Raw genomic sequence first — 14,624 nt, 5'->3', positions numbered from 1 at the left:
TTTGCTTGATTAAATTATGATTTTGCAAATTTTAATTATTAGGGAAGTAATAACATTCTAATATTTTCAAAAATAGTTGATCTGCCTACAGTTAGTTACCTGCATTTTGAACAGAGGCATCACAAGAGTAGTTTATGGTGGATTTACATTGAAGTATTATACTTCATTACTTACAAGTTGATTAGCACAGTATCCTTTTATCATTTACAACAGAATATGTCCTACTTTCTTTCCTCTGAGCATTTGTTCACTGGAATATTGAATGTTCAAGACTTAACTGAATATTTGTGATAATTTACTCATACCTGATATAATTACTTGTTACGAATGGCCAATGGAAGTCAACCCTTCTTGAGCGAAAACAAAATGGCTGTAGAATGTCAACGTAAGTCTCTAAATTAGCTACATAAAGTTTACTGGCACCATTGTTTTCTTGTGGATTTTAGCTGTGTTACGGTTGCTATATTATGATGGGATGTTGCATGTACATCTGTTTTCACCAGTTGGAAGTCTGTGGCTGAGGGACATAGACTAAAATTTAGAGTGACATTAGGAAACACTTTGGACTGCTTCTGCAAATGACAGTTGATGATAGATTATTTCTTAAAATAATAGATTTTAGCAAACCAAAGTTATTCAGGGAATTTAGGGAGTCTTAGCTGAGCCAGCATGGAATTTGGGTAATTTGATTTATCCAGTAAACTTATGGTCTATTCAGATTGGGCTAATTCTGTGGGAACTAATAGAAACTGAGGTATCGGTGGTGGAAGAGCTAAATAGAATGAGGGTATCTGTAAATCATGACCACTATAACTTGAGCCCAGGAAACTTCAAGGAAGATTTAAAAGGCTGTGAATTATACATTTTCTTTGTTGCTTTGCTTGCACTAGTCCTCATGCAGATGAGTACATGGCTGGGGTCTATCTGAATTCTGCATTCTCAGAAACTTAAGCAAGCAAGAGTTTATAAATTTGTTAGACATTACTGTTGAACAATGCTATTTAAACTTGCCTTGTCTTGAAACTAACCTACAAAAGTATAACTTTCTCCAATGCAGTCTGTCTGTCATTAACCATTAAACTGCACAATAAATAAAGCTATGGGAAAACATTTTCTAATTGCAGAAAAAAAAGGCTCTCTATGAACTTGTTGGTTGACTTATACATTAATAAACAAAGATAAGCAGTGAATTGGCATAGCATACTGTTTAGTTTATCCCATTCTACTCATTACCATGCACAAACAGGTCACCTTCATTCTTGTTTTAAAGAATCTGTTGGCTTTGCACATTAAATTCAAATTGAACTCACTACAAAAAGTTGTGGCTTGCATTTGTGAAAAGGTCAATTATTTTAATTTGAGCTAGAGTAGTTGGCTGGCACTGCAATAACAACAGAAAGGAAACTAATGAAGTTGTTGAGTCTCATTCTCACATGTAATTTAAAAATAAATCTCCAAGGAAGGCATTAAATATTATAGTTTGGCTGTTGTTATTTCACCATCTATATGTATTGGTTTCTTTCGTTTATAAAGTTTAAAATCTTATTAATTGAAGAAATACACTGACTTCTATGGTTCTAACATTGCATGCCACTAGATGGCCCACTCTAACAAGGTACAAGCCATTATGTTATACAGATGATCAATAAAAAGCAAAGAAAATGCCTCAAAAATGAAAAATACAGCTGTAAGCATTTATTTTTCATATGAAGAGTTTAGTTAATAGTGGCAAAAAAATTAATTCTATCAAAGGTCAACTTTAATTTCAAAGTAAGGGAGAGATATGAATGATTATAATTGGTTACTAAGAGGCATGTATTGTTACCAACTTTTATAAATGAACATTGTGAAAAAGCAAAACATAAATCTTCACTAATGCAGTCCTGGACTACTTCAGTTTGCCATTTATTTAAAATTCCTGATTTCTGTTGTGAAGTGGTGACCAAGTTACTGGTTTTGTAAGTGGGATTAAAAAAATGTATGTCCTGTCACATAACTAGAGAATGCTGGAGAAACTCAGCAGGTTTGGTAGTATCTGTGGAGAGAAATAGTGTGACAGTTTTGATTTAGGTATGACTTCTTCAGAACTTCTTTCTATCAATCATTCATGAGCTGTGGTATAATCTGCTTTTCAATATCTAGCTCTTTAAACAGTAAGACACAGGAGCAGAAATTAGGCCATTCAGTCTCATTGAATCATTGATAAGTTTCTCAACCCCATTCTCCTTTTTTCTGTGGCAATAATGCCATGCTTTGGTAACTTTTCTGGGGAAAAAAAAATGTTAATAGTAATGATAAACCTACCTACTAACTAGATAGTGGGAATTCTTGTTCTATTTTAAATTCTGTCCTTAGTGTAAACACTAAAGTTCAGATATCAGCTTTAGCTTCCTCAAGACTTCAATCCAATAGGTTTGGCACAGTTATCCATAATTTAGAATCTTTGACTAACAGTAATTCAGAATTTAGTTTGCAGCTGATGTAATCTTGGGAGCACTCTGTACCCCACCACTCCTGTGTGTTCAAAGCACATTGAACCTGAACAGGCTGAGAAGCAGAATTTTGATTATTTCTTACCACTAAATAAATAATTCACTGTAGACTGTTTGAAGCTTCAAAACATTTATTTTTTTTTAGCAAACTGGAAAGATTAAAGATTATGAATTGTTTTTGTACAGAGAATCAGGCAAACTAATCTGGGTCACTGCCATGTGATGACTGAATAAGTTAAATCCAGTTTTTACAATGGGATCAATATTGATATTTGTATAGTTCCATCTATCTTTCCATGCAACTGCCAATCTTTGCTAATGTCTAAGTGAGGCTATGATGATCTGTAGGATTAGAGAGCATTATTATTTACTTTTGTGTATTTGAGATTCAGTTGTTGAGGAATAACAAGTCTTTGCAAAACCATTAAGTCCACGTACTATGCTTCACCTCCATAACAGAAAACGTCGAAATGTCATTTTAAATGACCCAAATTTAGTTAACTGCCTGTACTGCTAACATACAAGTGATATGTAAATATTCTGGCAGGTTTAGTGAATTTCCAGGGGTTCACAACCTCCGAATGTGTTACAAACATCTAGTGCATATATTTGGAAAACCTAATGAAATAAGGGGCATCACAGAAATGGAGATTGTAGTTTGCAAAGAAAAGAGTAGCCCATGTATCAGGTCACCACAAAAATTAAGTGAGTAGATTCCTCAAACGTGCACAATTTTAGCATATTTATCTCACAAACATCTTGTGTATTCAAAATCATCCCACAATGTCTAGACATTTATGGCAAATTAAATATCGATCAATAATTAGCTTCAACTTTGAAAATGAAAAATTAAAAGAAAAAATTAACCTGGTGAAATCCATGTGGGAATCCAGTCAGTGTGCATCAACATTGTAAAAGCATTCTTTGATGCTACATGTAACAGAGTTGACTTTTGCTCAGTCTAAATAATATACAAATATTATAATCCAAATTGCTGATTTGCTCTGCAAAACTCTTCAAGAGTTTGTAAACAAAATAGTTTGATTCCTATTTATCATTTTTGGTTTCTAATACTTTTCAAAATTTTTTGGATACCAACTGCTCTCTCACACTCATTTAAGGATGTTATCTATGGATGCCTCATTTAAGATCATACAAAAAGATGCAATTATAAACATACATTACTTCCTCCTTAATTCCAGTATTATTGAGGAACAACAGATGAAAATGTAAGAGTGTACTTTCTTTTTAAAACCAACATATTGAGAGCATGCATCACTATAAAAACCAACATGTTCCAGCAAATTTCAATTTGCTATCAAAGAGTGCTTTAAGCAGTGCAACTAGTTGGTGAAACTAGCAGCAAGGATTAATAAAATGTAAATCTATGTGAGCAATTATAAGGGACAGTGGAACCTTCATTATCTGTGAAAAAATCTTTTGACCATCCATCAGAATATTTGGAGGATAAAGCTTTGTATGATGTAACTTTTTTATCTCCCAAAAATCCTAAGTTCAATTGCCTCCCATTATAAATGCTGCTATACAGAATGACTGAATTAAATGGGCTGAAATGTCAATTTTGTCAAGTGTTCTCATGCTGTTGTCCCACACTTGCCTCATTAACTACCTATGCCACCCCTCTGTTGCTCCTCACATCTGAGAGTAGCCCAGTTCTACCATGTGCTCTCTCTCTCTCTAGAAGAGCTCATCAAAGCCAAGATTTTTCAACCTAGACCTACATCCCTGCTACCCATGTCATCTTTTAAAGACAGTTGTGTGCCTAGCTGAGGACCTTTAATCCATGGTTGTGCAACCTTGACATTTGTCGCAGATGTTTCAGATACATGTAACTCTGCTTCACTTTGCAGATAAGAACCTATTTGATAAATGATACAGAGGAAAGATGTCCTCTTCCCCAAGACCAGCAGTGGATGCCTCACTATTAGACCTTTCAAGCCTGATCTAAGGTGGTCATCTGGGTCAATGAGATCTCAGCAACAAAACTCAAGGGTCAAAGATCAACTAAGCCAAAACTTAGTTGTATGTTCCAGCATTAAGAAGGGTCTCAGTGGACTTGTATTACAATTCTCCCCAATTTCTTACCAAAGCCCACATCGTCCAGGACCCCATAAGATTCAACTCAATATATTTTACTTCCTTTCCTTTCAAGGCAACTGCTGTAACGTGGGTCTAAAACTAAAAGTCATATCTGGGATTTTCTCCATCGTGGAAGATAACGGAAGTTCCACTGAAGTCTAACAATGGTTTAACATCAACTCAGCCAATGAAATCTTTGCTTTGTACCAACTCTTACTAACCAGAATTGCCATGGAAATTAACCTGAAGCTAATATTTAAAAAAAATACATTTGCAGTATGATCCACATTAACCCATAAACCATTGCCATAAGGAAATGGCACATGAAAGTATTCACCACCCCCTGGAAAATTATATTAACATTTAAAGCAAACACATCAGTGCAGATATTCAAAACAATGAAACACTTCTTAAAATATCTTAACCCCTCATTTGTTACACTGGGGCACTTTATTATTCCTTAAAGGACTGAGTCCCTTAATTGAGAGTAATATCTTGGTCACCTCTTCTAATATTAGTCATGTGCTGTATGTGTTGAATCCAATGAAAAGTTACTGCATATTTGCATTATCAGTGTGAGGAGATAATTTCCCCTTGTGTACAACTGCTCAAGTAAAATGCTGTTTCAGCCCACAAAGATTAACAAACAATGTGTTTCATTAAAAATATTTGGATATTCAGCTGAAGATATCTGTATTTCCGTATCTTAGGAGATAAGGCATTGCCAGCGGTGGAGAAGCATGGCAATTTCAAGTCGCTGTTGATTTCAGCATATCTTACAATTCATTATTTCAATGTCAATCACGTCCTTGGCCAATCTGTATCTGAGTAGATGTTTTGTATCCCTATTTAAAAAAAAAGAAAAAACACACATCATTAAATTGGAAAGCATCTTATTTGGTATTCACTTGGAGTATTGTGTCCTGGCATGCGCAGTTAGTTTGCCCTTTTTTCTTCATTCGTCTGCTTGTACCATAACAGCCATTTAAAATCTAGGACCTTAATGAACAAGGGAATAAAAGATCTAATCCACTTAACCATATGATTGAAAGAATTGTGAAAGAAACAAATAATTGAATAGATGAATTATAGTGTTCAATCAATGACAGGAGAAAGAAAGAAAGGTTCTTATATTTTCTCCTCTCAGTCTAAAGCAAAAGTATGATTTAAAATTAAATTTGAACATCTTAAAAAGTCTCGATTCATTTCCGCATGTAATAAATTCTTAAGTGTTGGAACTGTTGTCTTTCTGAATACTGTATTGATTGGTATTGCTTAACACTTATTGTTACAAGGGTAGTTGCACTGTGAAATTTGAGCTCCACATTACATACAAATCCTCCAAGCTCAAAGAGAATTGGGAAGCTAAGAAAAAGATACAAAAATGTTCAGGAACTGAAATAATTTAAAATCGCCTCAGGGTGGTGTTAATGACCCACCCTTCGTTGTAAGGTCAGAGGTGGAGATGTTCACAAATGCTTGCACAATGTTCAGCACAATTTGAATCTTTGGATATTGAAGCTTTCAATGTTCAAATACGGCAAGAGGCTTTGGCTGATAAGTGGCAACTAACGTATGCACCACACAAGTGTTGGGAATGTCCATCTGAAACAAGAGAAAATCTTAGCCTTTCCCCTTCACATTCAATGGTGTTACCATCACTGAATCCTCCACTAACATCATTCTGGGTGAAACAACTGACTGGAAATATTAATAACAGACAGATCAGAGACTGGGAATTCTGTCGTGAGTAACCTCCTGCCCATGATCTAAAAGGAACAAAGAGTGTGGTGGAATGCTCTCCATTTGCCTGGATGAGTGCAGCTCCAACAACATTCTAAGTTCACCACTGTCCAGAAGAAAGCAGCATACCTGATCGACACATCCCTAACTTTGTACATCAATGATGAAAGGAGCAGATGTCAGTGAGCATCATTTACAGAAACACTGTAGCCACTCAGCAAGGTTTCTTTGACAGTATCTTCAAAACCCCTTCTAGTCACAGCATCTTGTCTTGGGACCACAGCACTGTTCCTTCACTGGTGTGGATTCAAAATCAGGAACTCCCATGCTAACAGTATAGTGGGTGTATCTACAGTATTTGAAAGGAGACAGCTCACCACCTCCTTCTCGAGCAATTGGGAATGGTTAATAAATGGCATATTCTGGAATGAAAAAAAAGAAGCCATTTGGGCAAAGTATATGGTGCAGTAATCTATAACTAGTAGCAAGTCCTAATGGTACCCAACCCACATTGTGTTTTCCTTTCTTGAATTTGCCAGCCAGTTTGAACATGAATGTTGACGTACATTGTGAACATGCACTTACTCTTTCAAGAAGATTTGGAACATTTGAGTAAAGCAGTAGTCTGGACCAATATGTCAGTTATTCTTGTGCAGTTTGAGCCTATAACTCAATAAGTATAATTTATAACTAAGTCATGCAGATCACAAAGTCTGAGGTTTAGTGTATATTGTGTACTGTTTTAGTGAATTTCAACAGATTACACTAAATAGCAACAACTGACCTCAGTCTCCTTGAGACGAAGGGAGAAGAAACAATTAACTGATGTTCTTCCTGTGTTCATTGTTGCAAAGGTACCAGCTGGAAAGCTTACACATGTGGACTTAATAGCAATATTTGGCCCCTCTTCATCTAAGTAATTTATAATCACCCACTGTTTCAGGTTTGCATATGAAATACGGATGCTTGAATAAGGATGTTTAGTTTTCAGCAGTTGTTGGGGTCTTGAAGCTGGATGTGGAAGCTCTTGCTCCTTTCTCTATCGCAGCTAAAAAGCGGAGGTTCTGTTCCTGCTTCAAGAATTGCAAGTGAGATAATCTATCTTCCTGACTTTGCCTTTGCCAAGGGTGTGCTTGAGATAATGAACTACTTATTGACAGTTACAGTAAGTGTTTTGATAGAGTTAGAGTTAAGCCAATTCTTTATTTTTTTGTCTGTATTTAATTATAGCGTCGTGTGTTTGGTCAAATTAGGCTTGAATCAATCGAATTGCACCTGCAACATCTGGCCTTGCCTTTAAAATTAAAATAATAGAGTCCAGGCCATCTCCTTGACATTCTTTCAGTGGATTTGGTCTGGTCTATAACATTAGCAGTCTTTGTTGTGAGGCCAATATTTTTCATGTTCATAGTCAGTACTGCGTTATATCTCTTGTGATGACCAGCACATCAATTCCCTTTATTTTCTTCTGTTGATATTAAAATCACCAGGATTAAGATGACTGCACAAACTGTTTAAAATGAACAATAGATTGCGATGCTATAAATGCAATATTAATACAAAACAACATGCAATTCATAAGTACAAAGTGCAAAATTTCAAAACAATATATAAAATCAAACACTTAAGTAATTTTAGGCTTGCCCTTCTCATAACGTTGCTTTGGAAATGCAGAATAATTCCTTTACTACTCACTTTTGTAAATCACACAAATTATTCTATAAGCCACTCATCAAAATAACCTCTCAGTTTTCAGTCATTAAGTCTTGGGATTTGGATGACATCCATAAACCACTTAAACATTAGTGTTCAGGTTTGATGATAATTTTAATGGAGAACTTCAAAATCATCAGTGCTCACCCCTCTATTAGTTTCAGAAAACAATGACACTTTGTGTGTAATAACTGTGATGATAGTTAATATAGAGGTGCAATTATGGTTAATTTATTAGGAGTGGTTTTATCGAGAGCCATACCTGACTTGTTGAGATGTGGTTATACAGCGGAGGAACCTGATGTGTGATTGTTATCTCCCTTATTTATCTTCTTGATCTCATCAGCAGTGCCTCGTTCATTGGTTTTGGTCTTTGATGTTGGGCTATTAGAAAATGAAGTTAAAAACAGAGTCAATCTCAATTTATATTTAAAAGACCCAGTCTTCAGCAAGATAACAAACTTGTTGCAGAAATGCTACCATTATAAGCTCCTATTTCCACATTTGGAATAGGTGAAAGTTTAATACATATTTTAAAATGAGAGATTAAGGTAAAGAGGTACAGTGGTTCAGGGAGGTAACTTCATTGTTTAGAGTTAAAAATCACACAAGACCAGGTTATAGTCCAACAGGTTTAATTGGAAGCACTAGCTTTCAGAGCGCCGCTCCTTCATCAGGTGGTTGTCACCTGATGAAGGAGTGATGCTCCGAAAGCTAGTGCTTCCAATTAAACCTGTTGGACTATAACCTGGTGTTGTGTGATTTTTAACTTTGTACACCCCAGTCCAACACCGGCATCTCCAATTCATTGTTTAGGATCTATGTGTTTGAAGACACAACCACCAATTATCAGGCAATTAATATCAGAATTAGAGCAGCACTGCTACATTGCAGAATAGTGGGGCCTGAAGAGTTTGCATGGTGGGGGTGTGGGGGGAGACAAGGGCAGGAGGAGTTTGAAATCAAGGAGAATTTTAAAATCAAGTTGTGGCTTGACTTGGTGCCAATGTGGATCAGAAAGCATACAGATGATGGAGAGATGGGAGCAATTGCAAGTTACAAAATAGACATCAGTTTGGAGGTCCTTAATTTTATCAAACCAGCCAGGAGAGCATTGGAATAATCAAGTCCAAAGGCATGGAAGTGTTTTACCAGTAGATGAGCTGAGACAATGTTAGGTGATGCTACTGAAGTGGAAATAGAGAGTCTTAGTGACAGCACAAATACAAGGTCAGGTCACTTCAAGATCACATTTGATATTTAAGTTGCAAACACATTCATTCATTATCAGACAGTTACCAAGGGATCAGATGCAATTGATAGCTGAGAAACAAAGTTTTAAGGAGGACCAAAACCTAGAGCTTCAGATTTCTCAAAATCTATATTTTTCCTCCTTTTCTCTGTAACCTGGAATACTGTTTCTATTTCAATTATCACAGTAAACCTTGTTGAATGCCTGAATTGAACTGCCTCCACCATATTTCCATGTAATGCATTCCAGACCCATTTCTTCGCACATTTCATTCACTTATTTTCTAAACTGTTATAAACCTGAGTCGTCTTAATCCATTTACAAGTGGGAACACTTCAGTATTCTCAATATTTAATTGAATAGTCCAATCATTGCTGCTCAACATTCAATGTAGACATGCAGGAGGCTGGAAGAATACAGTCAGCCAGGCAGGCAACATCAAAAAGTGGAGATGTCAACGTTCAATGGCATTACCATCACAAAAAGTCCATTATCATATCCTAAGTGTTTACCATTGACCAGAAACTGAACTGGACTAGCCATATAAATACTGTAGCTACAGGACCAGGTCAGAAGCTAGGAATCCTCCAGTAACACTCTGACTCCTGAAAGTCTGTTGATAATCTACAAGGCACAAGTCAGGAGTGTGATAGATTAGTCCCTACTTGCCTGGAATCATGCAGCTTCAATAACTCTCAAGAAGCTTGGCACCATCCAGAACAAAGCCACCCATCTTCATTTACTCCCTCTGCCACCAAAGCAAAATAGTGTATACTATCTACAGAATGCATAGCAGAAATTCACCAAATATCCCAAAAAGCACCTTCCACATCCTCAACCACTTCCATCTAGAAGGTCAAAAGGTAACAGATACATGGGAACACCACCATCTAAGTTCCCCTCCAACCCACTCACCATCCTATACTGACAATATTTCACCGCTCCTCCACTACTTCAACATTCTGGAATTCTTAATAGCACTGTGGGTTTCCCAACACCAAATGGTTCAGGAAGGCAGCTCACCCGCATCTTCCTAAGGGTAATTTGAACAGCATTTTATAAGACATGATCCAAATCCCCTGGCAGCAAGCTGTATTTCCTCTATCACAGAAGAGCAAACAGGCCCAGGAGATACCAGGTAAGAGGATGTTGGGTACATATCTGCCAGATGTATCTTACACCATGATGAGCTGCAGTGAGAATTTGTTTTACAAAAGGACCCTGCAGTAACATTAAAAATATGTTCCATATCTTCGTAGATACTGAGCATACTAATTACTAATAAATATAATGGACCTGTTACCCTCATCACCAAACCACCTTTTTGTGACTTTTCCCTCTGAAGGCACCAACCCCTTTTTTGCCTCCTAGTCACTTCCAATCAGCAGAAGAATTCCAAAGGACACCATCTGTACTTAACTAGAACTGTTAAATAAAGTATCAACCATGAATAAAAATCACAATTATTCAAAAATGAGTGCAGGCCAGAAGATTTTACTGAACACAACATACCCCAAAGGATGACTAAAATATAAATTTAAAGTGCAAGGGAAATATAGATTAAAATATAAAAACAGTGAGGAAGAGTTCTCTAATTTTTTTTAAGTTTACAAAAGTAAGCATGGAGAATTGATAATGGAGAATAAATAGATGGCAGATAAATTGAACAGGAATGTTTCATCAGCCTTCACTATAGAGTTCACAGGTAACATCACAGAACCAGCTATAAATCAGGAAATGTAATGGAGGGAGGAATTCAACAAAAGTACATGTGCCGGGGGTGCTACAGTTTAAAGCAGCAAAACCTGATTGGTTTTGTTTTCCGTATCTGGCCCCATGATAAGCTTCTGACCATATATCCTCACCATCATTAAGGTCACTGATTTCCACCTTCATGATGTTGCCCAACTCAGACCATCAGCTGCATGCTTTTGTAACATTCATCAATTTGAGGGTATCTAAAGCTCAACTATCTGTGTGCTTACTCACGTCAAGTCCCATCAGCTCTGCCACTTGAAAAATTGACTCCCAGTCAAACAACCCTTTAATTTTAAAGTTGTCAGACTTGATTTCATGTCTTTCTACACCATTACCAATCCATGTAATCTCTTGTACTATTACTTATCTCACCTAATTTTGGTCTCTTAAGCATCTCTGACCATTATGCTTTTACCACTGGGCCCCAAACGTTCAGTTGACTAGGTTCTGGAATTCTTAAAGCTCTGCAACCTTTCCCTCATTCCTCTAAGATTTTCCTTAACACCTTGCCTGTGCTTTCATATATCTGCCCTAATATTGTTTTTGTGTCACAATGTCAAATTTTTTTTCCATAAGTGTTTCCATGATGTGGTTTGGGGTGTATTATGATATCAAAGGTGCTATATAAATACAGGCTGTTATTACTGATTGATGTGTGATTACTTACCTTTTCTTTTTGTACAACCAATAAATCACACCAGCGATGACTGCAGCTATAAGGAGGCCAACAATGACTCCCACTATCACTTTGGCCTGGTCAGTTTTGCTGTCACTCTTCTCATCTGTTGGGTCTGCAGGAAAAAAAAAACACACACAGTTGGATTTATTAAGTCAAAATATACAGCCAAACTTTTAAATCAACTGGACTACAATATAACAGTTTTGGTAATAATTAGCTTTTCACATAACATATGATTCACAAAATGAGTGATTCTGTGGATAAATGCGTTGACCAAATATGGTAACAGTTATACAGATGAAGGAGCTGGAAACTTTCTACAGTGAACGACTGATATGTTACTGTGGCTGGCCGCTTCCATTCTGACAATGATGCTGAATTTGCCAAGGGACTTTACCAACACAGCATTGTCCATGGAACAATTGCCAAGCTGAACCACTCTTGTGGTCTTGACCACAAATCAAATCTCTGCCTCTATTTTATTTATGAAGGACAAGAGGTTGGTTAAGAATATCAGAGCCAAAAAATGAATGGGAAAAAGCATCAATAGTGATTAAGTAGAGGCACAGAGAAGCCCATTTTCAGCAGGAAAAGTGACTGATATGAGTCATGAACATGAGTTGAAAATCAGGATCAGAACATTGTGCACAAACTGATCTAGCAGAAGTTGCTGGAGAAGGAATTCAATTTTTCCACAGAGTTTGTTGGAAGATAATGCATTAACTGTGTTGGGGCAGATAGAAATCAACCATTTGGAGAAGATCATATTTAAAACCATGAGGAGAGTTTTGGACAGAATAGACAGAGAAACAATTTCCATTCCCCTGACAGAATTAAAAAGAAGTCAGGGAGCACATATTTAAGGTAATGGCAAATGCAGCAAAATTGGCATGAGGGAAAATGTATTCACACAGAATGTATTAAAGTCTGGAATGCACGAAGTATAGAGTGGAGGAGGTTCTTTATCTGAAAAGGATAAGTGTGTAGGGTTAAAGGGACAAGCCTGGAAAATTGCACTAAGTGGATTGCTCATTGGAGAAACAATGCAGTTACAATGGGCTGAATGGCCTCTTTCTGTGCTGTAACTATTTGGAGATGCTTGGCTTTAATGGTCCATACTCATGTTCATACATGATGGTTACATGAAATATACATTCATACATGGGAAGCTATATATTCCATCAAAACCAACATTAGTATTATTAAAGACAGGAATGACTGAATAAAAAAAAACCTATAAGCTGAAAAGAATAGAAACAAGACTGGGGGACCCAGGTTGCATGAATGATGCCATGTTATCATTGGACATGAAGCAGAATATCATTCCATTCTTTGCATTAGTCACTTCACTGCCTTGATAATGCAGCATATTGTATATTTTGGCAGATGCGCAATAACTAAACAGAGATTCTCGTACCTACCTGCAGGGTCTTGCTCAAGAGTTTCATCCTCTGGTTCCTTGAACCTCACTGAAAAATACAAAGAGAAAAGCAAATTCATTTGAACCCATGGAATTCATTCCTGAAGATCTATTCCAGCTCCATAACATTACAATGTGTTTTACCCAAGGATTGCTGGCAGTTTAAAGGACAGAAATCGACCGTAAAAAGGAGCATTTAGTGAGCAATATTGTGAAATTAATTGTGCTTCCCACAACTGCTCAGAGATCAATTCAAAATATTTCTACTTTTAACACTGAAATGACAATTTATTGAGTACTTTAAGTATTACTAGCACACTAACCCTGTACCAAACATGAGTCATAGGGTCACGCACACTGAAACAGACCATTCGGCTCAACTCATCCATGCTGACCAAGTTCCCCAAACTAAACTAGTCCCACTTGCCTCCATTTGGTCCATATCAGTGCAAACCTTTCCTATTCATGTATCTGTCCAAATTTCTGTTAAATGTTCTAACTGTACTTGCACCTACCACTTCCTCTGGCAGTTTATTCCACATGAACCACTCCGTGTGAAAAAGTGCCCTTCATGTCCTTTTTAAAAACTTTCTCCCTTCACCTTAAAAATATGCACCCTAGTTTTAAACTCCCCGCTCTAGGGAAAAAACCCTTGCTATTCACCTAATCTATGTCCGTCATGATTTTATAAACCTTTAAGGTCACCACTCAACATCAGATGCTCCAGTAAGAAAAAGTCCCAGCTTATCCATCCTGTCCTTAAAACTCAAACCCTCCCGTCCCAGTAACATCCTGGTAAATCTTTTCTGCATCCTCTCCCATTTAATTATATCCTTCTGTAGCAGGGCGACCAGGACTGTACACAGTACTCCAAAAGTAGTCTCACCATTGTTACTGAAACATGATGTCCCACTCTTATACTCAGTGGTCTGAGCAGTGAAGGCAAGTGTGCTAAACACCTCCTTACCATTCTCTGTCTACCTGTGACGCAGCTATGAATTATATATCTGAATCGCTACATCTCTGTTTCTATAACACTCCGCAAAGCCCTACTGTTAACTGTACAAGTCCAGCCCTTGTTTGTCCAACCAAAATACAACACCTCACTTTTATCTAAATGAATTCTGTCTACCACTCCTCAGCCCATTGGCCCAATTGATCAAGATCCCTTTCTAATCTTTGATAACCTTCCTCACTGTCTGCTATACCACCAGTTTTAGTGTTGTCTGCAAACTTACTAACCATGCTTCCTATATTCTCATCCAAACCATTTATTTAAATGACAAAAGTGGACCCAGCACTGAGCCCTGCAGAACATCACTGGTCACAGGCATCCAGTCTGTAAAACAACCCTCTACCACCACCACCCTCTTGTCTCCTACTGTGAAAGCCAATTTTGTATCCAATTGGCAAGCTCTCCCTGAATCTTGTGGGATCTAACATTATAACAACCAACCCTGAACCTTC

General features: G+C 37.1%; 1 protein-coding gene across 1 annotated transcript in view; it reads right to left on the bottom strand.

Annotated features, from left to right (window-relative positions):
• Positions 1 to 2,605: 2,605 nt before the first annotated feature.
• alcama (activated leukocyte cell adhesion molecule a) overlaps positions 2,606 to 14,624 on the bottom strand; it is a 312,067-nt gene continuing 300,048 nt past the window's right edge. Inside the window, exons 13-16 of the mRNA XM_043701077.2 lie at positions 13,159 to 13,206; positions 11,726 to 11,849; positions 8,311 to 8,432; positions 2,606 to 5,437 (exon numbers count right to left, since the gene is read on the bottom strand). Coding sequence (XP_043557012.2) covers positions 8,330 to 8,432; positions 11,726 to 11,849; positions 13,159 to 13,206 — 275 coding nt within the window. The 3' untranslated portion in view covers positions 2,606 to 5,437; positions 8,311 to 8,329. The remainder of the gene's footprint in view (positions 5,438 to 8,310; positions 8,433 to 11,725; positions 11,850 to 13,158; positions 13,207 to 14,624) is intronic.

Source organism: Chiloscyllium plagiosum, unplaced genomic scaffold (genome assembly GCF_037043375.1).
Source record: "Chiloscyllium plagiosum isolate Xiang-an unplaced genomic scaffold, Cpla_swu_hap1 HiC_scaffold_12, whole genome shotgun sequence".
NCBI lineage: Eukaryota > Metazoa > Chordata > Chondrichthyes > Orectolobiformes > Hemiscylliidae > Chiloscyllium > Chiloscyllium plagiosum.
The sequence above is the reverse complement of the archived record's forward strand: the minus strand, read 5'-3'. Positions and strand labels throughout refer to the sequence as shown.